The sequence below is a fragment of the Pelobates fuscus genome, chromosome 4, assembly GCF_036172605.1.
Source record: "Pelobates fuscus isolate aPelFus1 chromosome 4, aPelFus1.pri, whole genome shotgun sequence".
NCBI lineage: Eukaryota > Metazoa > Chordata > Amphibia > Anura > Pelobatidae > Pelobates > Pelobates fuscus.
In genome coordinates, this window is record NC_086320.1 from 285,704,245 (window position 1) to 285,730,221 (window position 25,977).

Sequence of the window (25,977 nt, forward strand, 5' to 3'; positions counted from 1 at the left end):
ACAAACTGCTGGATGGGTTACAGGATTTTGCCTGTGTTTACCTAGATGAAATAGCCATCTATAGTAATTCCTGGCCAGAGTACCCTCAGCACATCGGGACAGTTCTCTATAGGATCTGGGAGACAGGGCTGACAGTGAAGCTGGACAACTGTCATATTGGTATGTCTGAGCTGAAAATAATAATGTGGGTTAATGGGTGGTCTGCTACATGCTCAATCCCTCACTTATGTGCAGTGGGTGGATGGGGCACTACTATTAAAAAAGATTCATATAATTTGCCTTATCATACTTTATAGGTAGGTAACTTTGCATTTCATTTTGGACATCCAGAAACTACATTTTACAAGATTAAGCTATCAAGTCATGCATTTGCTCCATATGACATACCTCCCAAGTGTCTCTATTTACGAGAGAGCGTCCCTATTTTGGGCCCAAATCCATATGTCCATCTTTTCTAGAAACTACATATTGTTGGTGTGTCTGAGTGTATTACAGAGCTCCACAGCAATAATACTCACAGCAATATGTCTTTAAACTGCAATAAATGTATCTATAAATAACTCTGTGTAAATAAGATATTGCATTTGTATGTATTTATGTTTCTGCATTTTAGTTGGATAAATTGTTATTAAGTCACCTAAAATATCCCCATGCCTAAAATATCTCCATGCCTAAGTGTCCATCTTTATCCATTTCAAATGCTGATATGATGAGATGTGAAGAACCAAGCACAGATAAACTAATGCTCTAATTCCGACCAATCCATATCACTGGTTTAGTGGTCTTGGACATGGAACATGCCAGGGTATTTATATCGGCAGACATTTTGTGCTATGATAGAAATTAAAATGTATATTGTCAGAGTCACTCTGAACAGAGCAGATTCCATTTTTGTTATTTTCAAGTTAACGAAAGACGCAAGATTTCTATCCCTTCTGTAAAACTAACCACTTTGCCAGAGCTAAAGGAATGCATAGTATATACAAACCTGTTGATAAGAAATGAGAACGGGGGATGGACAGACTGTCTAAATGCTAATGGAATATAATCAATTCTAAACCCAGACATTTGTGACAGAGAAGATTAAATAATTAAATTTTACTTTCGATATTGTATAAGATCCCATTGTTTAGGGGTCATACTTAGTTATAACTGTCATATTAGACATTATAGCAGAATTTGCCAGACACATAGTCTGAAGAAAGCCCAAAGAAACTCTTTGAACTGACAGAAAACTTAAATTATAAATAACCATAAAGATAAGTTAAATGACATCAAAATAGCCACCAGGAAAAGTTAACTCTTTCCTGGATAGGTGTGTTTAGTGGGACGAGACTGCCCTCTATAGACCAAATACTTAAATTGCTATCTGGAAGGTAACCACACCTCCAGTTTTCTATTGGTCTATCACCTAGTGAATTTTCCCTTTAAAAAGTCAAGACAAAGGGAAGAGAGAGGTATGCAAAGGAAGCAAAGAATCAAAGAGGTGAGCAGTCGGGGGCAATGCAGAGAAATCCATGACAGATATCCACTCCAGGGCACTCAGAATTTCTTACACACCAATCACACATCCATTCAGTTCCTGAGACTACCTACTAATCTGATGAAAATATCTACTCAACTGGTAATTATACTGGTTTCATTTCATTAATCTAAATTAATTGAAAAAATTTCTAATAGCATGATATATGACTGGATAAATCACGATCAGATTTCAATATTTAGAAATCTTAGTTAGGAAAGGAATAATTATGTATTTATGTGATTTATCACATGTTAGCATATCGTGATATTTATCCAGGTGTATTGATTTGCTCTAAAATAAGATAAAATATCTATTTAGGCAAGTTAAAATTCTGTTTATAGAACATGGTAGATTACTCTTATTGGATGGTTCCAGGAAATGACTAATGAGCTGGTTTAAATGTTATTTTATTTAAAATTACATGAGAATAGGTCTTAATTACCTAGGAGGTCTAACCAGCATTGAAAGGGTTATTCTAACTGTTGGCTAAAGTTTTATGGCCTTAAGCTGCAAGCTCTGTGTGTGTAAGTTTCACTTTCGTTTTTCTGTGAACTTCCGTCATAAATCTTCTCTTGACAGCCAATGTTGTAGATTCTATACTGTGTTAGCCATTGTGTATTGCCATTGTATTGCATACTCATGTTATACTGAATATTCATTGATTATTATCACGCATGTTACATATTATTATTATTTAATTTGTCACAATGAATTGTATCTATTTTTATAACAAATTGTGATTTTATTTATATGGAATACATTTCACTTACACGATAACGATCTTTGGGATCTGAGAATTGAAATAGTGGGCAATTCTCAACTGTTTACTATTATTATCCCATAAATATCCCCACAAATAGTCCCTTTATCCCAAACACATCTGTTATTCCTGCAATACCAGCTCATATTTGGCAATCACATATAGATATAGAACATTTACAATTTAATTCGTAGCTTATTTGCGTGACAACAGCATTAAACATCCCATTATCTAATTATTTATACCTGTCTGAGTTCTCCAAATCTCCAAAGGTAAATTGGTGTTTACCATATAATTACTCCAAAGAATATTATTACTGCAAAAAGACTATTCCGTTTGCAGACCATTAGGTTACAATAATTAGCAGAGCTTATGATTACACTGGTGTATAACCATATTGATTTTTGCTGTGGAATGAGAGTTAATTCGTGTAGTCTGCTTTGTTATTCAGTGGTAGGTAGGATATTAAGCCTGGTTATTCTCAAAACAGCTTAATACATGCATGCTACCGTTTCTTAATTAGATGAAATATGACAAGTCGACTAAGGTCAAACTCATTAATCTAATTTGGAAAAATGCAATGTGGATGCATCACTGTTTAAAGACCTCATTAATTTTTCTTCCTGAAATGTACAATTCCTCGCTCAAAGGAACTGCTAGATTGACATGAATGGACATTGATTTAGTCACAGAACAGGTATACAATATGGGGTCACTGTAAAACATTTCAACCATATGAGTAAATATTAAACATTTTACTTTGGAATCAATTTAAAATAAAGGTATAGAAAAACATAATTGCGCTTAATGGAAGCATATTGCAGTTGCATGTTACGAAGAGACCTGAAAAAAGTTGTGCGTTGAAAAAGTGATATGATATTACGTTTTAACTTTACATGTACAACATGTTGGGCCATAATATTTACTCAGTTGACTCCAAAATATAGGGCTGGACTAAATGTAACAACCATTATGAATTTAGCTGAGTTACTGGAAGTAAATCCAATCCATCACAATCCATTGGTTTTCTAAATGGGTGCTGTAGGGGTATATGCATCCTTAAAATTTGGAAATGTCCAATTTTGGAAATGTTTGCAATTGTAGCAAATGGTGGTATTTTTTACTGTCTAGTAGGTGTGCAAAACATAAGTTCGTCCATAAACAAATCGATTAGCCTAAATCAAACTCCTTTTAATCCACACCCAAATGAATTAATACCTGCATGAATCGGTACCAGGTATCATTTGTTTGGTTGTGGATTGAAAGGATTTTGATTTCGACTAATCGATTTGTTTATGGACGAACCAAAGTTTTACACATGTCTACTGTATAGCCTGTAAACAAGTGTTGCTTTGATTTTAGCATGTTAATATATATGGAAGAAGTTTAAACAATCAATAGATTAGGTTAGGAGAGTTATTGGAAGTTCCTGCTTAAGATCTTGTGTCTCTCCGGTGCTGGTAGTGGAGGTGGGTGCGATGCCTTGCAAAACTCAGGTAAGACTTAAAACAGGTTGAAAATGGTTGTTACAATGAGGTTGTTACCAATTCCCTTGCAGCAAAACCACTACAGAAATCCGGAGTGTTCCTTTAATAACTCAACAAACATTTGGCAGGTATACACCAAAACATCTGGGTAGAGGAGAGTACAGCTCATTAAGAAGTTTCGAAATCAACACTTTTATAAACTGTGGGGAAAAAAATGGCAGATTCCAGACACTGAAGTGCTTCATGTGTTTGGACTGTTCCTTTAACACTGTAGAATGTGACCGACTGTAAGCTGCGTATGATGAAGTCATATGTGGCAACTGTCACAAAAGGGGGAAATTTTACTTCTAACATTTTAAGGGTACAACATAAGCAGATACCATAAAAGTGAGAATGGCAAAAAGAAAAGGCAGAATAAATCACCAATTCCGTTGGTTGTTTAAGCATCTTTAGTGAATGAAAATTGGACATATCCAGTTAAGAGATTGTTGTTTCTCATAATTAGATGTATTTACTGACAGTTAAAGGACCACTCTAGTGCCAGGAAAACATACTCGTTTTCCTGGCAATAGAGTGCCCTGAGGGTGCCCCCACCCTCAGGGACCCACTCCCGCCGGGCTCTGGGGGGAGGAAGGGGTTAAACTTACCTCTTTCTCCAGCGCCGGGCGGGGAGCTTTCCTCCCCCTCCTCTTCTTCCTCGCGACGTCATCGGCTGAATGCGCATGCGCGGCAGGAGCCGCGCTCGCATTCAGCCGGTCGCATAGGAAAGCATTCATAATGCTTTCCTATGGACGCTTGCGTGCTCTTACTGTGATTTTCACAGTGAGAAGCACGCAAGCGCCTCTAGCGGCTGTCAATGAGACAGCCACTAGAGGCTCTGGAGGCTGGCTTAACCCTCAGTATAAACATAGCAGTTTCTCTGAAACTGCTATGTTTATAAAAAAAAGGGTAAAAGCTAGCTGGACCTGGCACCCAGACCACTTCATTAAGCTGAAGTGGTCTGGGTGCCTAGAGTGGTCCTTTAAGCAGGAATATTAGAATTGTAAATGAATTTTTTTTTGTTTGTCAATCTTTCTTTTATTAAGGCACATATGATGGGTACAGAATAAAGAAAGGGAAATGCTTGAGTATTCAACAAAAAATGGTTGATATAGCGAAAACATTGTTAGTTACATTTCCAGATTGTTAATGCCTAATTTTTATATTTGTAAGTCGCTTAACTTAAACTTGTTTGAAACAGGCTGAATGATAAAGCTGTGTAACGAGTGCTACCTTTCCATTATAAATAATCATATGAGAGCACACTGGTCGAGTATAACAAACTAAGGCTGTCCTGTGAAAACCACATAAACTCAAATTAAAGTCCCATAGAATTATGCTTAGCACTGGTATTGATTGCTGTGCAAAAATGCCGTAAATACTTTGCAGTGGGGACAGTCTGGTGTGAAGCTCACTATCTCGTGATATTACAGTTTTAGTAATTTGTTGTACGGTGTCTGCAACAGGTTATGCTACGGTAGTAGGCCGCTCATGTACACGCCGGGGCAAGTCGGTACACTGTGCCTCTAGGATACAAAATAGGCTTGAGCAAACCTCTAGCTATACTAAATAAATGATTAAACCAAATTAAATGAATGTAGACGTTTGTGCCTCAAGACGGTCATTTCGTTACAGTAGTGTAAGAGCGTCCCGAGTCCAGTTCAGTGTCTAGGCTGGCAGCCAAGATGTGGGCTGCTGGGGCACTTCACCCAATGCCACTAGTGTGCTTTAGGAGGCGTCCCAGCGTAGTGGTCTCGATGTTGTGTCTGCCCGGGTCCTCCTGGTATCCAGCTCCCCACGCTGCAGTTCTCCCTTTGCACTTCCTGGGTGATTGTCGCCCTTGTTCCGTGTCTCTTCGGCCCGAGGCCTTAGTAGGGGCCCTTGCCACATGTCCATTGACCCCATCAGCAGGGTCGGGGGCCCAAGGATGTGCCTGAGCATGGCTTTCTCCTCGAGTATATGGGTGGCGTGGGAGGGTTACCTCCAGGTGAACCCCCAGCTCAGAAGAAGAGTGTACGGTCCTAGTATCGACGTCTTCCCTTTGAGTGGTGAGGTTTGCCGGGCGGTAGGTCTGTGATGTGCTCAGGAGACCGGATAGGGACCTGCCTCTGTTCTGTGTCGGCATACAGGGTTGGGTGAGGCCTGTGCAGGCTTTTTCCGGCGCTTACCGTTCCCGTCTGTGCTGGTGTGCGGTCTTCTCTGAGTCACCCTTGAGTGCTTTAGGCGTTGGTTGGGGTTTGTCGGGCAGGTCCTGTGGCCTGCCAGTGCTGTCAGCAATTGCTGTCGCTTTGGCCTGTTAGCTCCACGTATCTGCTGTCTGCGGCTCACCCAGTGTGTCCCGGGGGTTCGCAGTGGCACTGGTTTTGTTTGGGTGAGTGTCTGCTGCTTTGCGGAAAGTGTTTGTCACCAGGTCGCCCCTGGTATAGGTAGCTCATCCTGGTCTCATTTTGTCTCGATTTTAGTGAGTTTTTTATTGAAAAATGGCATGTACAGCGGGAGCCCAGCGTTCATGCGACTTCTCAGCTTGCTGGCTTGGCCCCGCCCCCCTGTAAATGCATTTTAACACTGCAACGTTACTATAGTTGGAGTCCTTTGATTTGTTAAACCTCTATTGTACATTGAGATTCCCCTCTTTTCATTGCTATGCCTGTGAAAAACATGGGGATATGAATGCAGAATGGTTCTTATCTCCCGTCACATTCTATGTTTCTATTTATTAGAGCCCTGATTAATATGTCATGTTATCTAACTGAAAACATCTCCCTTTAGAGCTAGAGAACGCCAACTGGGATCAATATGTATTGTCAATACGGATCAAGGTACTTTTAACAGTGCATAATATAAAATAGTCCGATATGTCATATAGTGAAATAGTGTGATACAGATATTCTGTTGGATTTGAACACCGTAATTGGGTTCAGCAGGTGTTTGGAAATGCACTATCTCAATAGGATTGAGTTAGTTTAAATGAAAATAGAAGCGTGAGGGATATTGTTTTTTCTTAATTTTAAAATTTAAACCCATATGCCTCGTAACAGTTATTTGTAGCATTGAGCTTGCAAATGTCTGTTACTGCTTTACACAAATGCAAAAAACAATATAAATAAATAAATACGTTATCACATTACCGTGCACCAGCTGCAAGTTAGTTTCCTCTAGCCACAAGGAAGTGGTCTTAAGTACTAAAAGTGGAAGAATCACCGTGGAAACCAGCAGGCACATTCCATTGACAACCCCTCGCCATTTACATTTTTGCACCACTTTTTTTTAGAATAGAACACTTTAATAAATCTTCCCCATTGTGTGGAAAACAGGCCTGGTAATATCTATGACGTATGTACACAGTTAGTAAGTGGCTTGGGAGCAATATTTTGAGTCATAACCAGAAACCTGAGAGTAGAGGATAAAGAAATTGGAAGTATTTCTTCAAAAACTGACATTTCAAAATAATACATATGTACGAGGTATAACTTATAGGGCAATTTATGGCAGATGTTTTTATTTCATTAAATAAACATTATGAGGCACATTGTACTTCTCTTTGTTTCAATAGGAGAAACTGTCTTTGATACTCAGTATTTTCACATATTATGTTCAGCCATGTATCTGTTATCTCACCTTGCCTGTGTTATCTTATGTATTGAGCTATACCACTGTCTTGTTTCCCTCTCCTATATTCTACCTCAAATTCTGTATTCTTATTTACTCTTCCAGGCCCTTCTTTCTATTTCTCTGTTTTTACATCCTGTTTTCAAGTAGACATTTCCCAAAACTAGTGACACACAAACATATACACCTACCCCCAAACACATACTCTAACACCCGCCTATACACACAGTTACATCTAACTGTGCACACTCTACCAACTATTCACATACACTCACTATAAACATATACTCTCACACTTACCACTATCCATCAATAATCACATACCTGTCAGTTACCCACACATAAACAGACTCTGCTACTTATCCCTTGCACTCATTCTGACACCTGTTCTGATACACTCTTACACCTACCCATATACCTTTTATGACAACTAGTATAGACCTACAACAAACCATGAACCTAAGACTAAGCCTAAAACTGCTGTTGCTTCTTCTTGTTTTTTTCATTTTCCTCTAACCCTAATTGTCACCCCATATCCTCAATGTGAGGTTTTATTTAATATTCTTGTCTGGCCAACTAGCCGCATTGTTCAGCTGCATATTCAGTTATCAAATACCTCTAATATACTGACTAAATGCAGATAGATTATTTACATGTGCTGATATTTTGGAACACAATACTTGATATTTTAGTCTAAAAGTTATATTGAAATTATAAGAACTAAAAAAAAAACACTGCCAAGACTAATGTAATTACAAAAGATGTGCGTTTTACTGGTAATCAAATTATTAAGAGTTTTGTTTCATGTTTGCATACCTTCTGAAGGTGAGCATTCATCCAAAATGTAAACTCTGTACACCAGGAAGTGACTAAACCCACTCGGTTTAGAGATTGCAGAGCATAACCCATCAATTCATGCCCAGCACCACCGCAACATTTGGCAGTATTTTAATTGTAAATGAAAAGAGTAATAAACACATAATGGAAACTGCTGAAAAAGCTAAGCTGTCATTGAGTTTCTGTTACCATGCAGAATAGCTTTTTCATGTTTTTGTCATGAATGGAGATAGACCCAATGCCTTGACATACTCGTTAATGAAGCAAACTGTCAGTGGGAGCTTATATGCCACATGTGCACAGTCATGATACAAGTGGTAGTATCAGCAGTGATATACAATGTGATATACTTAACAGTAGGCATATATGATTTTTGTAAATTATAGATTCCAGTTGCTCCCCTGCCCCAGATCACTAACAGGGGCATTTCCTCTGATCTTTTGCTGCTTATAAACACCAGAAGGAGTTTTGGAATGACTGTGTGCTGCAAGTGTGAAGCTGTATGCAGTCATTTACATGTGTTTGTGCTTCTTCTGATGGCCCACAACCTCAATAATCGTCATGTTAAACTGGTCCACAAGGATATACCCTTGAGACTGCCGTATCTGTGGCTCATGTGCCAATCCAGAAGTCAGGGAAACTGATGGCTTCCAATTGGGGATGAATCAATGACCATCTGACTAATTGCTTAAAGCAATGCTGTATAAATTAATCTGGGTATCTCTCTCTCTGTGGTTGTATATGTCTGTGTGTTTGTCTGTGTGTAAGTATAAATACATGTATATGTGGGTGTAGATGTAGGTAGCTTTTTGTCACTGTTTTCACGTTTGTAAGTGTTTGTATCAGTGTTGGTGCAAATGTATTTATCCATTTTGTGATGCTAACATCTGACTCAAAATCACTGCATTGCCCCTCCCTAATTCTGTCACTGGATCCAAGTATGTGAATTGTCCATAGAAGTGGTTGTGGGTTAACGTTCATCACATTCTAGTTGCAGTTACCCCAGCTGTTCCAATTGTGGTGAGAAAGTCACAATTTTTAGTGCTTCAGTAAGTTAGACCTCCAATTTGTGGGTGGATCTGCACCTTTTCTGGGCAGGCCGACCGATATTTTCAGTAATGAAATCACACCTCTGTCAATGCCCCTTCTTAGGCCTACTCACACTGGCCCCATCTCATGCTTCCCAATGTGGGAAGGTATGCAATTGCCATTGATGGCAGTGGAGTTGCAGTGAAACGTGTTTATGTCTTAGACATGCGTAGATCCTTGTAAGTGGTCCCTCATGCTGCGCAGGTCATATTCATGGAGCATACTGAGATATATTGTTCCACAGCTTGATTAGCACCATCCACACACCCATCTGTGAGTTTTGTGTACAAAACGGCCATTTGTTTGTGCTTGTCATCCAGGCGAACATTTTATAGCTTATCTCACTGCTTTTAGTAGCTTATAACCATGTATGACATTGTGGTACCGTCTGATATCTCTCATATTTAACTTGTGAAATTAAATATGACTTTGATCAATCATAATTAAAAGGCTGACACCAGTTCAGTCTTATTTGTCTTGCTTAACGCTCTATGTAAGGTTAATTAATGAGGGAAACTGTTAAAAATCTGCCTTTTGTATGCTTTCTGGGTAGCCCTGTCAGTGCTGTTGAATCTATGTAGCCTTTGCATAAAGCCAGCTTAATGGAAAATGACTCCGTTTTATTGTGTGCACTGAGTATTCGAAACAGGCCTGTGTTAGATTACAAAATGAGAATAGTGAAAGTTGCAGCCGAAGCAGAAAGTCATTGACTGTTTTTCTACAGTATGAGCAGTTTTAATGCAGGGCGCAGATGGAATCTGATCATTCATGGGAATAAATAAAAATGATTATTACCATGAGTCCATCAGTCCTGTGTAAACCTAATGTAAACCATTGCATGACAAATAAAAAGCCAATTTGTCATCTAGCCCGCCCATTTCCCCATTTAAAAGCCATGGGTGTGTTCTTGATTTTGCTTCATGTTCAGGATAGCAGTTTTTCATGTTTTTGTCTCCCACTATTTATTGAATTCTTCCACTGCATGAGTTTCAAACGTCATACCTATATTACAATCTTACACACAGGACAAAATTGAAATATTTTCAAAATATTAAATCATTTTTAGAGTTTATCCAAAAATATGAAATCATTTGGATAGCTTATCCAGCAGTATTAAAATGAGATTTGCTGTTTTATATAGAGATCTTTTTATTTCATATTTGTTGTTTAATAAATCCTTATGGTTACTTTTAGTTCTCTTACTCATTTTTATTTTATTATAATCTGAGTGTAAGAGGATCTGTATCAGCCCTTGATCTCAGCAACATCTACCCCCTTGATATTGAAAGGCACTTAAAGTCTATTAAGTGGCTCAGCAACATGTGAGTAGGACCATTTTATGCGGATTTATTTAATTCTGTGTTTTATACAGTTTTCACTATGGTCTGTCATTCTTTTGTATTTTAAGTTTATTTTTTGTATTGAATGTGTCTGTTATTAATGTGTATTTATTAGGTGTGCTCTCACCACAATATTTAGTTTTAGTAATAAAATGAGGGCAAATGTATTGTTTTTCGACCTTGTGCCATTTTAGTAGCCCTTCTTTGAATGAGAAGTGGTTCGTCAAGGCTAACCAACGCTCCAGGTTTTGCTAGTTTCACCATTAGTTAGGAAACCACTGCTGTAGAAAGTGTATGTGTTTCTGAAGATAAAAGTCTGGACACAAAGGACAAAAGCGCCGGTCCGTGCAGCTCTTCTGTTAGCTCACACTGTAAGTCTCGCGAGAGCCGCACTATAACCCCGCGGCTCTCGCGGGACTTACACTGGGAGCTGACAGAGGTGCTGAATGGACTGCCGCGGAGGAGGAGAGAGCTGACAGGAGCTGCAGGAGAGGTAAGTAACCGCACACAGCCCCATTGTCTGTATTATGGCAATGTAAATTGCCATAATACAGACAGTGACTCGAGTATAAGCCGAGTTGGGGTTTTTCAGCACAAAAAATGTGCTGAAAAACTCGGCTTATACTCGAGTATATACGGTATATCCATGTGTCTGAAGTTTGCAGATGGCGGAGATTAATCATAATACCTTGATTTTATTTACTCAGAGGGTTATAGACTGTAAGTGAATCATTGTATTCTCAGGTGGAAAATAGAGATTTTCCTTCTATTAAATTATGTTTATTTTTTTTTCTATAAAGACTCATAGTTGGTAGTATACAAAAATATCCGCGAAAAATAAAATGTTTCATAAAAATGATCTATTATAAAATTAACAATTTCCAATGCCTCTTTTGCAATGAACAAAAACTGCTTTTCTGCTTTGATGACAATGTTTTCATCCTACTGCACACAAGACATGGCAGCTTGATGTTGATGGATTTTTAGTGGAACCAAAATTGACTAGTGATGCTCCTTATAGAAGAAATGCCTTTTAGCCGTGTGATTGCATTAAAATAGAATACCGTAAAAGATCTCAAACCGGCTCAATGTGCAGATGTGTGGAGAAGCAAGAAAAATCTCATATCTCAACCTAAGGATACCCGATAGAAGGCAAAACTATATAAACAAAGCCTTTTAAATATAATTGCATTATAAAAATGTTGTACCAAGTTTTTATTTTTATTTAGACAAATAGAATATAAGCATAAGATTAAAACTATGGAATGCATAGCTAGTGCTTGAAAATTAGAATAAACCAGCAAATATATAAAAAAGTAGCTATTCAGGCATACAACATCATTAAATACATTAAATTAAATATGTGCAGAGAAGGCTCTATTACCACTACCTTAGCTCTATTCACATAGTGACCCTCATAAAATCAATGAGGGAGAATGTTAGAGATCGTGAAGAACTTGCATGGCAGCATTGGCATGCACATGTTGGGTGTTCATACAAGTAGTTGTATGTGCAGTAGAAAACATAATATCCACCTGTGATACAGCTGCGAAACTACCTTGGGGGGGCCCATCGGGTGGTCCCATGCACTTAGCATGTATAACCTAGCAACAACCTGCTCTGCAGATCCCCTGTCACAGGAACCACATAATAGTTAAAATTATTTTTGACAGGTGACACATATAAAAATGTCATGCCTGTGGACACTTTTCCCTTTGGAAGTCAGCTCATTATAAGAACAAAAAATTAATCCATGAAAAATTCCAATAGTTTGTGCCATAGGCTAGTGCAAACTCTGGCCTTTTTACCAGTCCCAATAACAGAGAGCCTATTTTGAGATAAAATTTGTTGGTAACGTCTATTGAAACACAAATCGTTGGTAACGTCTGCTGAGATAAAAATCGTTGGTAAATTCTATTTGTGTTAATTGAATTCCCTAACTTGATCCAGTTTGGTGAGATGAAGATTGAGGTTGAAAAAAGTATTTTCTCTCAGAGAACGTTTATTGAGGTCCAACATTAATTCTGAGAAGTTCAATTGTTTTTCTTTTAGTTTTACAGAACAGTTCGTTAGGGGTGAATTGATATTTTGCTCCAGTTAATACACATTATTTCAACAATGAATTTGCTGCTTATGATAAATGCAGATTAAGTGTCCATTAAATGAACTGTGAAATTGCTCATTTATATAACATGGCCACAGCATAGCAGAAGTTCTAACAAGAGCAGTAGAATAAGGTGTATTTCATTACATTAATATATCTGTCGTTACTGATGGTTGGCGATGTATTTTTTTTTTATCTTTCAGTGTATAGTGTGGGACTGGGACTCAAATGGAAAACATGATTTTATCGGTGAATTCAGTTCAACATTCAAGGAAATGAGAGGTGCAATGGATGGAAGACAAGTAAGTAAAATATATATAACAAAATATAATATTTTACAATATATTAAATTCCATATAAACCATTACATATAATACTTAAAAACTAATGAAAGCTAATTGTACTTGTCTTGGTTCAATCGAGTGATAAGATTTTTATGTGAAATCATGCCTATGAACTTTACCTATTTCTAGAGACCCAGAGGTCTCCTCATTCCTCAACAACGTAGGAAGGAGGCAGGCCTGGGTAGCAAGATGTAATTCATTCCTATTAATCAAAAGCACCACTCACAAGGTGAGCAATGTACCATAGAGTGGTGAATAATGGGGATAAACTCGATGTATGCCCTAAACTGGATTCCTGGATAAGACCTCTCAAGTAATACAAAACAAAAATACAGAAGCAGACCAGATGCCAATGTTATATATATATGTTGGACTCCTGAACCTTCTTTCATCTGCTCTTAAGAACTCTGTGTTATGAATGTGTCATAATAAGCACCACATTGATAGCATATGACATAATGTTAATTACCGCTGCTATATTTAGTTGTCTATAAATGTAAGTTACAGAAGATACTGGCGTTCTGATATCAGAATGTGATTACATATTGATTGCACATGTCCTTGATGAAAAATAAAACACATTTTTACTGTTGAAGACTTTAGCCATAGATTATAAAAAGAAAGCAGGATTAATGCTTACATATATAATGTTTAGTGTGGTAAATGAAACGGCTACTTGCGGATGGCAAATGTTTGTGTCTAATCATTCCCAGAAGGAAAAGGGGGAGCAATACAGCTTTTAAAATGAGGTGTCCGAAAGAACTTATGGACCACCATTTTGCATTTTGTCACTTATTTGCACAGTCAATGCACATGGAGGTCCGCAACGTTCAAACTGTAAGATAATTGAAAAGTCCATGAAGACTTCAACATTTTCTTTTGTTAAAGTGGCTCTATCAGGGGTAAAGGAGTCGGGCCACTGATGTGATCACATTACTGGCTCCACCTAAAGGTGCAAGTCATCCCAGAAAGGAGGAGTGTCAACCCAAAAGTTGCTGGTGCACCCAGAAAGTTGGAAGGGTTAACTCAATTACTGAAATAACTGGCTTGAATACATGCCAGGCTTCCTGCCAATCCCACAAGATGGACCACTGTGGGAAGATGCTGCAGGGAGCACTGTTTAAGTGCTCTCTGCATTGTAATAGGGCCCCTTAAAATAGCGTGAGCACATCTAATGATGCACTTGTGCTATGCTTGTTGGGGACAGTTACCTGGTGTCCAGCTCTTGGGGATGGCGAGACAAGACCCGCAAATCAGGACTGTCTTGCCAAAACAGTCAGGAGGCCTGGTTTTAAGTTGAAAATGTCTTCTGACTTTGGCCACATTACTGGAGGTAAAATACTCCATGAAGTTTGGATTATGATTACTTTAACCCCTTACGGACCAAACATGTAATGTGTCCTTAAGGGGTTAAATACTGCCTTGCAATTTCATGTGAAAACCCAAGACAAGGAAAGTTTTCTCTCTTCCTAGTGGCCAGGGATCATCAAGAACTTAAAGAAACACTCAAAACACACATGAAGGGCTTCAGCTTGCTGAATAGCTTTATGTGTCTGGAGACTCATATTTGTGACACTTTACCAAAAGTGTTGATTTCGATAAAATTTAGCACTTTTATATTTGGGGCAGAAACACCTCACTCAGGGAAGTGACTGCTCTCCTTTAGTGATATCGCGAAAACAGAATTTTCGGTTCGCGAACGGCGAACACGAACTGCCGCAAATGTTCGCGAACCGGCGAACCGCCATAGACTTCAATGGGCAGGCGAATTTTAAAACCCACAGGGACTCTTTCTGGCCACAAAAGTGATGGAAAAGTTGTTTCAAGGGGACTAACACCTGGACTGTGGCATGCCGGAGGGGGATCCATGGCAAAACTCCCATGGAAAATTACACAGTTGATGCAGAGTCTGGTTTTAATCCATAGGGCAGAAATCACCTAACATTCCTAAATCACAATGGATATGGATTGACACCTGACATATGACATATTGACTCCTTGACATATGGATTGACACCAGTCCTCAGAGACCCTGATACACACTGACACAGAGCAGAATAGGGACTGTTCACCCTACATAGGGTCACTTGGCAGGTATGGATTGACACCTATCCTAAGGATCCCTGATACACACTGACACAGAGCAGAATAGGGACTGTTCCCCCTACATAGGGTCACTTGGCAGATATGGATTGACACCTGTCCTCAGAGACCATGATACACACTGACACAGAGCAGAATAGAGACTGTTCCTCCTACATAGGGTCACTTGGCAGATATGGATTGACACCTGTCCTCAGAGAGCATGATACTCACTGACACAGAGCAGAATAGAGACTGTTCCCCCTACATAGGGTCACTTGGCAGATATGGATTGACACCTGTCCTCAGAGACCATTATACACACTGACACAGAGCAGAATTGAGACTGTTCCCCCTACATAGGGCCACTTGGCAGATATGGATTGACACCTGTCCTCAGAGCCCCTGATACACACTGACACAGAGCAGAATAGGGACTGTTCACTTACATAGGGTCACTTGGCAGATATGGATTGACACCTGTCCTCAGAGATCATGATACACACTGACACAGAGCAGAATAGAGACTTTTCCCCCTACATAGGGTCACTTGGCAGATATGGATTGACACCTGTCCTCAGAGCCCCTGATACACACTGACACAGAGCAGAATAGGGACTGTTCCCCCTACATTGGGTCACTTGGCAGATATGGATTGACACCTGTCCTCAGAGATCATGATACACACTGACACAGAGCAGAATAGAGACTGTTCCCCCTACATAGGGTCACTTGGCAGATATGGATTGACACCTGTCCTCAGAGCCCCTGATACACACTGACACAGAGCAGAATAGAGACTGTTCCCCCTACATTGGGTCACTTGGCAGATATGGATTGACACCTGTCCTCAGAGACCATGATACACACTGACACAGAGCAGAATTGAGACTGTTCCCCCTACATAGGGTCACTTGGCAGATATGGATTGACACCTGTCCTCAGAGAGCATGATACTCACTGACACAGAGCAGAATAGAGACTGTTCCCCCTACATAGGGTCACTTGGCAGATATGGATTGACACCTGTCCTCAGAGACCATGATACACACTGACACAGAGCAGAATTGAGACTGTTCCCCCTACATAGGGTCACTTGGCAGATATGGATTGACACCTGTCCTCAGAGCCCCTGATACACACTGACACAGAGCAGAATAGGGACTGTTCCCCCTACATAGGGTCACTTGGCAGATATGGATTGACACCTGTCCTCAGAGCCCCTGATACACACTGATACAGAGCAGAATAGAGACTGTTCCCCCTACATAGGGTCACTTGGCAGATATGGATTGACACCTGTCCTCAGAGCCCCTGATACACACTGACACAGAGCAGAATAGAGACTGTTCCCCCTACATTGGGTCACTTGGCAGATATGGATTGACACCTGTCCTCAGAGACCATGATACACACTGACACAGAGCAGAATTGAGACTGTTCCCCCTACATAGGGTCACTTGGCATATATGGATTGACACCTGTCCTCAGAGAGCATGATACTCACTGACACAGAGCAGAATAGAGACTGTTCCCCCTACATAGGGTCACTTGGCAGATATGGATTGACACCTGTCCTCAGAGACCATGATACACACTGACACAGAGCAGAATTGAGACTGTTCCCCCTACATAGGGTCACTTGGCAGATATGGATTGACACCTGTCCTGAGAGCCCCTGATACACACTGACACAGAGCAGAATAGGGACTGTTCCCCCTACATAGGGTCACTTGGCAGATATGGATTGACACTTGTCCTCAGAGACCTAATTGTGTAATAATGGTAATACTATTACCCATTATATAATATTAGCAGGGGCAAGGAAATTCCCTCTAAATAGATGGGTATAGGCAGAGAGTATGGAGACCGGAGTGATAAAGTGTCAATAAGGTGATATAAAGTTAAATGTATCACAGACACACAGACACCCTTTCTCTTAGCTAGTTTCCAGAAATGCTGGATAGGTAGAAGGGCTATAAAGACTCAGAGAGGTCTAAGAAGAATCCTCTAAACTAGCCCTAATCGCCTTCAAGGGTGTTCTAAGCTAAAGCTCAATCTAAACGTTTAGATGACTGCCTGATTTCCCATCACATATGCTGGCTAGGAATAACAGTGTGCAAGACAAAGAGTGGGTCTAAGTGCCCATAGTGCAGTAAAGTGTGCCTAGTGAAGTGAAAAAGAGAATAACGAGCTGGCGCCCAAGAGAATAACGAGCTGGCGCCCTATCAGGGGACGTGTATATGGCATCGATTTTAGGAACTGGGAGATGGAAAAATATGCTTGGTTGGTCCTCCTACTTCAAATTTGGGGCACTGCGCGTGCAATCTAATGTGCCACCAGATAGGAGTTGTGTGTTAAGTAGTACTATTCCTATCAGTTTAATCCCGGTTATGTGCAATTTTTTTGGTTTGGTTTTTGAAGCCACAGTGCAGCACCAGAGGGCCGAAAAATTAGGCATGTACACATGCCTGAAAAATTAGGTATTGTTGCAGCCGCTGCTGTAGCAGCGGCCGTAAAAATTGATGTTTGTTTCCCAGGCAGAAAGTGCCCTAAAACATTGCGGCTTGAACCATAGTTGGTGGCGGATAAGTCAACCGGCATTCAGAGCTAAAATACAGCCGCGTGTGGACCATTTTTAGCCCAAGGCAGCTCATCTCATCAGGCCTTTTTTAGTCGAATGTATCGCCCACTGTCAGTCCCTTCGGGATCCATCCCTCATTCATCTTAATAAAGGTGAGGTAATCTAGACTTTTTTGACCTAGGCGACTTCTCTTCTCAGTGACAATACCTCCTGTTGCACTGAAGGTCCTTTCTGACAGGACACTTGAAGCGGGGCAGGCCAGAAGTTCTATCGCAAATTGGGATAGCTCAGGCCACAGGTCAAGCCTGCACACCCAGTAGTGAAGGGGTTCATCGCTCCTCAGAGTGTCGATATCTGCAGTTAAGGCGAGGTAGTCTGCTACCTGTCGGTCGAGTCCTTCTCTGAGGGTGGACCCTGAAGGGCTGTGGCGATGCATAGGACTTAAAAAGCTCTGCATGTCCTCCATCAACAACACGTCTTTAAAACGTCCTGTCCTTGCCGGCGTGGTCGTGGGAGGAGGAGGATGATTTTCACCTCTTCCCCTGTTAGATTACCCGTTGTGTTTTGACATCACCCTTATACGCTGTGTAAAGCATACTTTTTAATTTATTTTGCAAATGCTGCATCCTTTCTGACTTGTTGTAATTTGGTAAAATTTCCGCCACTTTCTGCTTATACCGGGGGTCTAGTAGCGTGGACACCCAGTACAGGTCCTTCTCCTTCAGCCTTTTTATACGAGGGTCCCTCAACAGGCACGACAGAATGAAAGACCCCATTTGCACAAGGTTGGATGCCGAGTTACTCATTTCCCGTTCCTCTTCCTCAGTGATCTCAATGAAGGTATGTTCTTCCCCCCAGCCACGTACAACACCACGGGTACCAGATAGGTGACAACGAGCACCCTGGGATGCCTGTTGTGGTTGGTCTTCCTCCTCCTCCTCAAAGCCACATTCCTCCTCTGACTTCTCTTCCTCACAATCCTCTTCCAGCGTTGCCGCAGGTCCAGCAAGCGATGCTGATAAGGCTGTTTCTGGTGGTAATGGTGACCACAACCCTTCCTCTTCACGCTGATCTCTGGCCTGATCCAGCACTCTTCGCAGGGCACGCTCCAGGAAGAAAACAAATGGTATGATGTCGCTGATGGTGCCTTCGGTTCGACTGACTAGGTTTGTCACCTCCTCAAAAGGATGCATGAGCCTACAGGCATTGCGCATGAGCGTCCAGTAACGTGGCAAAAAAATTCCCAGCTCCCCAGAGGCTGTCCTAGCACCCCGGTCATACAAATATTCATTAACGGCTTTTTCTTGTTGGAGCAGGCGGTCGAACATTAGGAGTGTTGAATTCCAACGTGTCGGGCTGTCGCAAATCAAGCGCCTCACTGGCATGTTTCACCAGTGAAGTGCGCCATGGCCGTGTAGGAACGCCTGAAATGGCCACACACCTTCCTGGCCTGCTTCAGGACGTCCTGTAAGCCTGTGTAATTATGCACAAAGCGTTGTACGATCAGATTTTACACATGTGCCATGCACGGCACATGTGTCAACTTGCCCAACTTCAATGCCGCCAACAAATTTTTTCCGTTGTCACAAACCACTTTGCCGATATCCAGTTGCTGCGGAGTCAGCCTCTTTTCCACCTGTGCATTCAGGGCGAACAGGAGTGCTTGTCCGGTGTGACTCTCTGCTTTCAAGCAAGTCAAACCCAAGACGGCGTGACACTGCCGTATCCGGGATCAGTGGCGTCTCTAGGATTAATTTTTAGGGGGGGCACATGGTGGGCCAGGGACAAAAGTAGGGGGGCACATTTAACCCCGCCCTCGCCGCAGTTTGACCCCGCCCCTGCCGCATGTTAAGCCCCGCCCCCGACACAATGTGGTTTTTTTTGTTTGTTTTTTTATAATCCCTGGTGGAGGATTCATTATTTTCCACCAGGGATTATTAAAAAAACAAACATTTCCCTTGATATAGTGCCATAGTTGCCAACATTTGAGAAATTGGGACATTCAGCGCTCCCTGTACAGTGCTGCTCTCTGTATAATACATGGCTGTGTGTATAATATCATGGGACAGTCAGTGCTCCCTGTATAGTGCTGCTCTCTGTAAATACAGATCTGTTTGTGTATAATATCCCAAGACAGAGAGCAGCACTATACAGGGAACAATGATTGTCCCAGGATATTATACAGACACAGACCTGTATTATACAGAGAACAGCACTATAGTATTATACAGATAGCTGAGCATATACCCCATGTCCCAATCTCTAGACTACAAGTACCTGTCAACAGCAGCTCCCAGATGCGTGTAACAGGGCTAAAGTGTGCGGCAGCTCACACAGATGATTCAGCGGTAATGCGCACTCGCTGGCAGAGCCAAACTGGAAAGCAGCCCTGGAAAAAAAATGTATGCCATTCCTACAGGTCAATATATATATATAGTACAGTGAGCACACAAGCTCACTGACATGCGCAAATAGGCTCACTGACAGACAAAAACCTCTCTGACCCACACACAGGCTTACTACAGACAAACTCACTTGTATAAACACAAGGCTCACTACAAAGAAGTTCAGGGACACACACATGCTCAATAAATAGAAGCTCACTGACACACACAAGCAGTACCATCTTAACAGTGTTAAGGGCCCCCGGGCAAAACCGTGCACTGGGGCCCTTCCTACACAACAACTCACAGGAATAAAAATTGTAATTATTGATATACTGCTGAGTACATTCACACAGTACACAAATACGAACACCGAGAAACTTCTAAATACACACACACACAGACGTTGCTGAATGCACACAGACGTTGCTGAATGCACACAGGCTGATTTTTACACTTACACACAGACTGCTGAATCCAACACACAGACAGCTGAGTCCATACACACACACACACAGACATACAGACTGCTGAGTCCATACACACACAGACTGCTGAGTCCATATACACACAGACAGACACACAGACTGCCGAGTCCATATACACACAGACAGACACACAGACTGCTGAGTCCACACACACACACACACACACAGAGTGCTGAGTCCATACACAGAGACTGCTGAGTCCTAGATACGATACAGACACACACAGACTGCTGAGTCCATACATACACACATACAGACTGCTGAGTCCATACACACATACAGACTGATGAGTCCATACACACACACACACACTGCTGAGTCCATACACACACACAGATACACAGACTGCTAAGTCCATACACACACACATACACAGACTGCTGAGTCCATACACACACATTTACTGCTGAGTCCACACACACACACACACACACACAGACTGCTGAGCCCATACACACACACACACTGCTGAGCCCATACACACACACACACTGCTGAGTCCATACACACACACAGATACACAGACTGCTAAGTCCATACACACACACATACACAGACTGCTGAGTCCATACACACACATTTACTGCTGAGTCCACACACACACACACACACACAGACTGCTGAGCCCATACACACACACACACACATACTGCTGAGGTCATACACACACATAGACTGCTGAGTCCATACACACACACACACACACACACAAACACAGACTGCTGAATCCATACACACACACACACAGACTGCTGAGTCCATACACACACACGTACTGCTGAGTCCATACACACACAGACACAAAGACATACACACAGACACACAGACTGCTGAGTCCATACACACACACAGACTGCTGAGCAGGGCTGCCATCAGAAATTTTAGGGCCCCTGACACAGCTCAAGATCTGGGCCTCCAGGGCCAGCCCCGAGCTGCCCACAAGGATGAAGGGTGTGTGTGTGTATAGTGGATGTAGAATGTGTGTCATGGATGCAGTGTGTATAGTGGATGTAGAATGTGTGTAGTGGATGCGGTATGTGTGTCATGGATGCAGTGTGTATAGTGGATGCAGATTGTACGTTTTGTGTAATGTATGTAATGTTTGTATGTATGCATTAGATGCAGAGTGTGTGTGTAGTGAATGTAGGTGTGTATAGTGAATGCAGAGTGTGTGTTTTTGTAGTGGATGTAGTGTGCATAGTAAATGTAGTGTGTATAGAGCATGTAGTGTGTTTGTAGTGAATGTAGTGTGCTTGTAGTGAGTGCAACGTGTGTAAAGTGAATGCAGTGTGTGTGGTGCAAAGTGTGTTTAGTGAATGTAGTGTGTGTGTGTAGTGCAGAGTGTGTTTAGTAAATGTAGTGTGTAGTGAGTGCAACGTGTGTATAGTGAATGTAGTGTGTGTGTGTGTAGTGCAAAGTGTGTTTAGTGAATGTAGTGTGTGTGTAGTGCAGAGTGTGTTTAGTGAATGTAGTGTTTGTAGTGAGTGCAGAGAGTGTATAGTGAATGTAGTGTGAGTATGTGTAGTGCAGAGTGTGTTTAGTGAATGTAGTGTGTGTGTATGTATGTGTAGTGCAAAGTGTGTATAGTGAATGTAGTGTGTGTGTGTGTTTAGTTAATGTAGTGTGTGTGTAGTGCAGAGTGTGTTTAGTGAATGTAGTGTTTGTAGTGAGTGCAGAGTGTGTTTAGTGAATGTAGTGTGAGTGCAGAGTGTGTTTAGTGAATGTAGTGTGTGTGTGTGTAGTGCAGAGTGTGTTTAGTGAATGTAGTGTGTGTGTGTGTAGTGCAGAGTGTGTTTAGTGAATGTAGTGTGTGTAGTGCAGAGTGTGTACTTGTAAGGATGCAGTGTGTGTGTGTAAAATAGGGGGGAGGGGAGTATTTTATTTATTTATTTGTGTATATTTCAATTCCCCCCCCTCCCCCTCCCTGGTTCTTACTGTGCCAGGGAGGGGGGAGATCGCATTCCCTGGTGGTCCGGTGGCATGGTGGAGCGAGCCAGCCACGTTACATTGCCGGAAGAGGTGGTTTTGTCAGAGTCTATACAGATGTTTAAATTGCAATTGGATAAATACTTGCAAAAACATAACATACAGGGATACAATTTGTAATTAGTGGGCTAATAGCTGCTTGATCCAAGGAGACATCTGACTGCTATTTTGGGGTCAAGAAGGAATTTTTTCCTAGTTTGTTGCAAAATTGGAAGTGCTTCAGACTGGGTTTTTTGCCTTCTTTTGGATCAACAGCAAAAGCATATGTGAGGAAGGCTGAACTTGATGGACGCAAGTCTCTTTTCAGCTATGTAACTATGTAAGAGGGGGCCCAGCAGCACACACTGTCTTCCTTTCCAGCTCCTCTCTGACTAACTCTCGCGAGACAGGTCTGCGTGCTGTGCGGAGCGTTGCCATGGTAACCCATGGCAACGCGCTGGCGGCCGCAGAGCGTAGGGAAGTTAGACAGAGAGCAGCTGGAAAGGAGGACAGAGTGTGCTGCTGGGCCCCCTCTTCAATGTACAGGTAGCAGGGGGCCCTCTGTGCACATATATATAGCAAAAAATATATATAAGTGCACATAAGGAATGTGGGGCTCGGACTGCCAGAGTAGTTCGGGCCCCCCAGGCCCATGACAACCGTTATGGTTGTTATGCCCTGATGGCGGTCCTGCTGCTGAGTCCATACACACACACATAGTCTGCTAAGTCCATACACACACAGAGTGCTGAGTCCATACAAACACACACACAGACTGCTGAGTCCATACACACACAGACACACAGACTGCTGAGTCCATACACACACAGACACACAGACTGTTGAGTCCATACACACACAGACTGCTGAGTCCATACACACAGGGCTGCCATCAGAAATTTTGGGGCCCCTGACACAGCTCAAGGTCTGGGCCCCCTGGCGCCTGCACCCGAGTCCCCCCCCCCCCCCCCCCCCCCCGAGTCCGCCCACAGGGATGCAGTGTCTGCAGGGCCGGTGCAATGATTTTTGCCGCCCTAGGCAAAAGTAAAGTTTGACGCCCCCCCATGTGACATCACAGTGCCCCACCCATATGATCTGCCATGTTAACTAACACAGTGCTGCAGTGCCGCCGTGTTTACAATAAAAGGCCTGCAGGGACAGGCTATAGACACCAGAACCACTACATTAAGCTGCAGTGGTTCTGGGGACTATAGTGTCCCTTTAATGTGAGGTAAATTAAAGATTAGTGCCACGAATAATATACTAGATTGCCTACTTACAACCAGATGAGGATGATGATGGGCTTCAGCTGCCGTCTGGCTCCACTGGTCTGGTGTAGAACAGGCTCTCTGGAGGCGGTTTGTAACTGTGGTCACAAAAATCAATGTTCTGGGAGAACGGGAAGCAGCTCCATTTTTTGAGGGCCATTTACACAGCTCAAGGTCTGGGTCCCAGGGTCCACCTTCATGTTCCACGAATGAGTTTGTTCACAGGGGTGTGTGTGGGGGGGGGGGGATGTCCTGATGTTTGTAAGGAATGCATTGTGTGAATCTGTGTTTGTATGTGTAAGGGCTGCAAGGTGAGTTTGTGTATGTATGGGATGCAGTGAGTGTGTGGAAGGGGTGCATTGTGTGTTGCTGTGTGTAAGTGATGCATTGCTTGTGTATGTGTGTCTGTGTGTAATGCATTGTGTGTTTTTCTGCGTGCAAGGGGTGCATTGTGTGTGTGTGTGATGGATGTCAATCTCTCCCCCTACCCCCGTCAATTTCCTTCTTCTCCCCCCCCCCTCCAATTTCCTTCTTCTCCCCCTCCCTCTCATTGCCTTCTCCCCCCTCCAATTTCCTTCCTTCTCCCCCCTCCAATTTCCTTCCTCTCCCCCTCCAATTTCCTTCCTCACCCCCTCCAATTTCCTTCCTCTCCCCCTCCAATTTCCTTCCTCCCTCCCCCCTCAAATTTCCTTCCTCCCTCCCCCCTCAAATTTACTTCCTCCCTCCCCCCTCAAATTTCCTTCCTCTCCCCCTCCCTCAAATTTTCTTCCTCTCCCCCTCCCTCAAATTTCCTTCCTCTCCCCTCCCTCAAATTTCCTTCCTCTCCCCCCCAAATTTCCTACCTTCCTCTCCCCCCCCTCAAATGTCCTCCCTTCCTCCCCCCCTCAAATGTCCTCCCTTCCTCTCCCCCCTCCCTCAAATTTCCTCCCTTCCTCTCCCCCCCCCCTCAAATTTCCTCCCTTCCTCTCCCCCCTCAAATTCCTACCTCTCCCTCCCCTCCCTCAAATTTCCTTCCTCTCCCCCCCCCAAATTTCCTTCCTCTCCCCCATAAAATTTCCTCCCTTCCTCTCCCCCCCACTCCCTCAAATTTCCTCCCTTCCCTCCCTCTCCTCCCCACTCATTCAAATCCCCCCCCCCCACTCCCTCAAATTTCCTCCCTTCCCTCCCTCTCCCCCCCACTCATTCATATTTCCTCCCCCCCCCCCTCAAATTTCCTCCCTCCCCCCCCACTCATTCAAATCCCCCCAACCCCCACTTCCTCAAATTTCCTCCCTTCCCTCCCTCTCCCCCCCACTCATTCAAATTCCCCCCCACCCCCACTCCCTCAAATTTCCTCCCTTCCCTCCCTCTCTCCCCCACTCATTCATATTTCCTCCCTCCCCCTCCCTCAAATTTCCTCCCTTCCCTCTCCCCCCCACTCATTCAAATCCCCCCCCACCCCCACTCCCTCAAATTTCCTCCCTTCCCTCCCTCTCTCCCCCACTCATTCATATTTCCTCCCTCCCCCCCTCAAATTTCCTCCCTTCCCTCTCCCCCCCACTCATTCAAATCCCCCCCCTCAAATTTCTTTCCTCCCTCCCCCCCTCCTTCAAATTTCCTCCCTTCCCTCTCCCCTCCACCCCCACTCACTCAAATTTCCTGACACCCAGCGGGCGCGCGAGGGAGCACTCTCCTCTGAGTGCTTCCTCTTCAGCTCCCTCGCGCGCCGCGTACTGATGCCGGAGCCGGAAGATGACGTCATCTTCCGGCTCCGGCATCAGTACGGTGCGCGAGGGAGCTGAAGAGGAAGCACTCAGAGGAGAGTGCTCCCTCGCGCGCCCGCCGGGTGTCAGCAGGGCCAGCCTCTGGGGGGCCCTGTGGTGACCGGCTGCTGGGCCCCCCAGGAGAAGAGGCTGGCCCAGTGGGAACATACCGGGGTCGCAGGGCCCCCTGCGACCCGGTATGTTCCCACTGAATGTGGGGCCCGGACGACCTGAGCAGTCCGGGCCCCCCAGGACCGCCGGGCCCATGACAACCGTTGCCGCTGTCATGCCCTGATGGCGGCCCTGCATACACACAAAGACACACAGACT

At 43.0% G+C, this 25,977-nt stretch overlaps 1 protein-coding gene across 1 annotated transcript in view; it reads left to right on the top strand.

Moving 5' to 3' along the window:
- CPNE4 (copine 4) overlaps window positions 1-25,977 on the top strand; it is a 457,901-nt gene that overhangs the window by 287,270 nt on the left and 144,654 nt on the right. Inside the window, exon 8 of the mRNA XM_063452171.1 lies at window positions 12,994-13,092. Within this exon, the coding sequence (XP_063308241.1) occupies window positions 12,994-13,092 (99 nt within the window). The remainder of the gene's footprint in view (window positions 1-12,993; window positions 13,093-25,977) is intronic.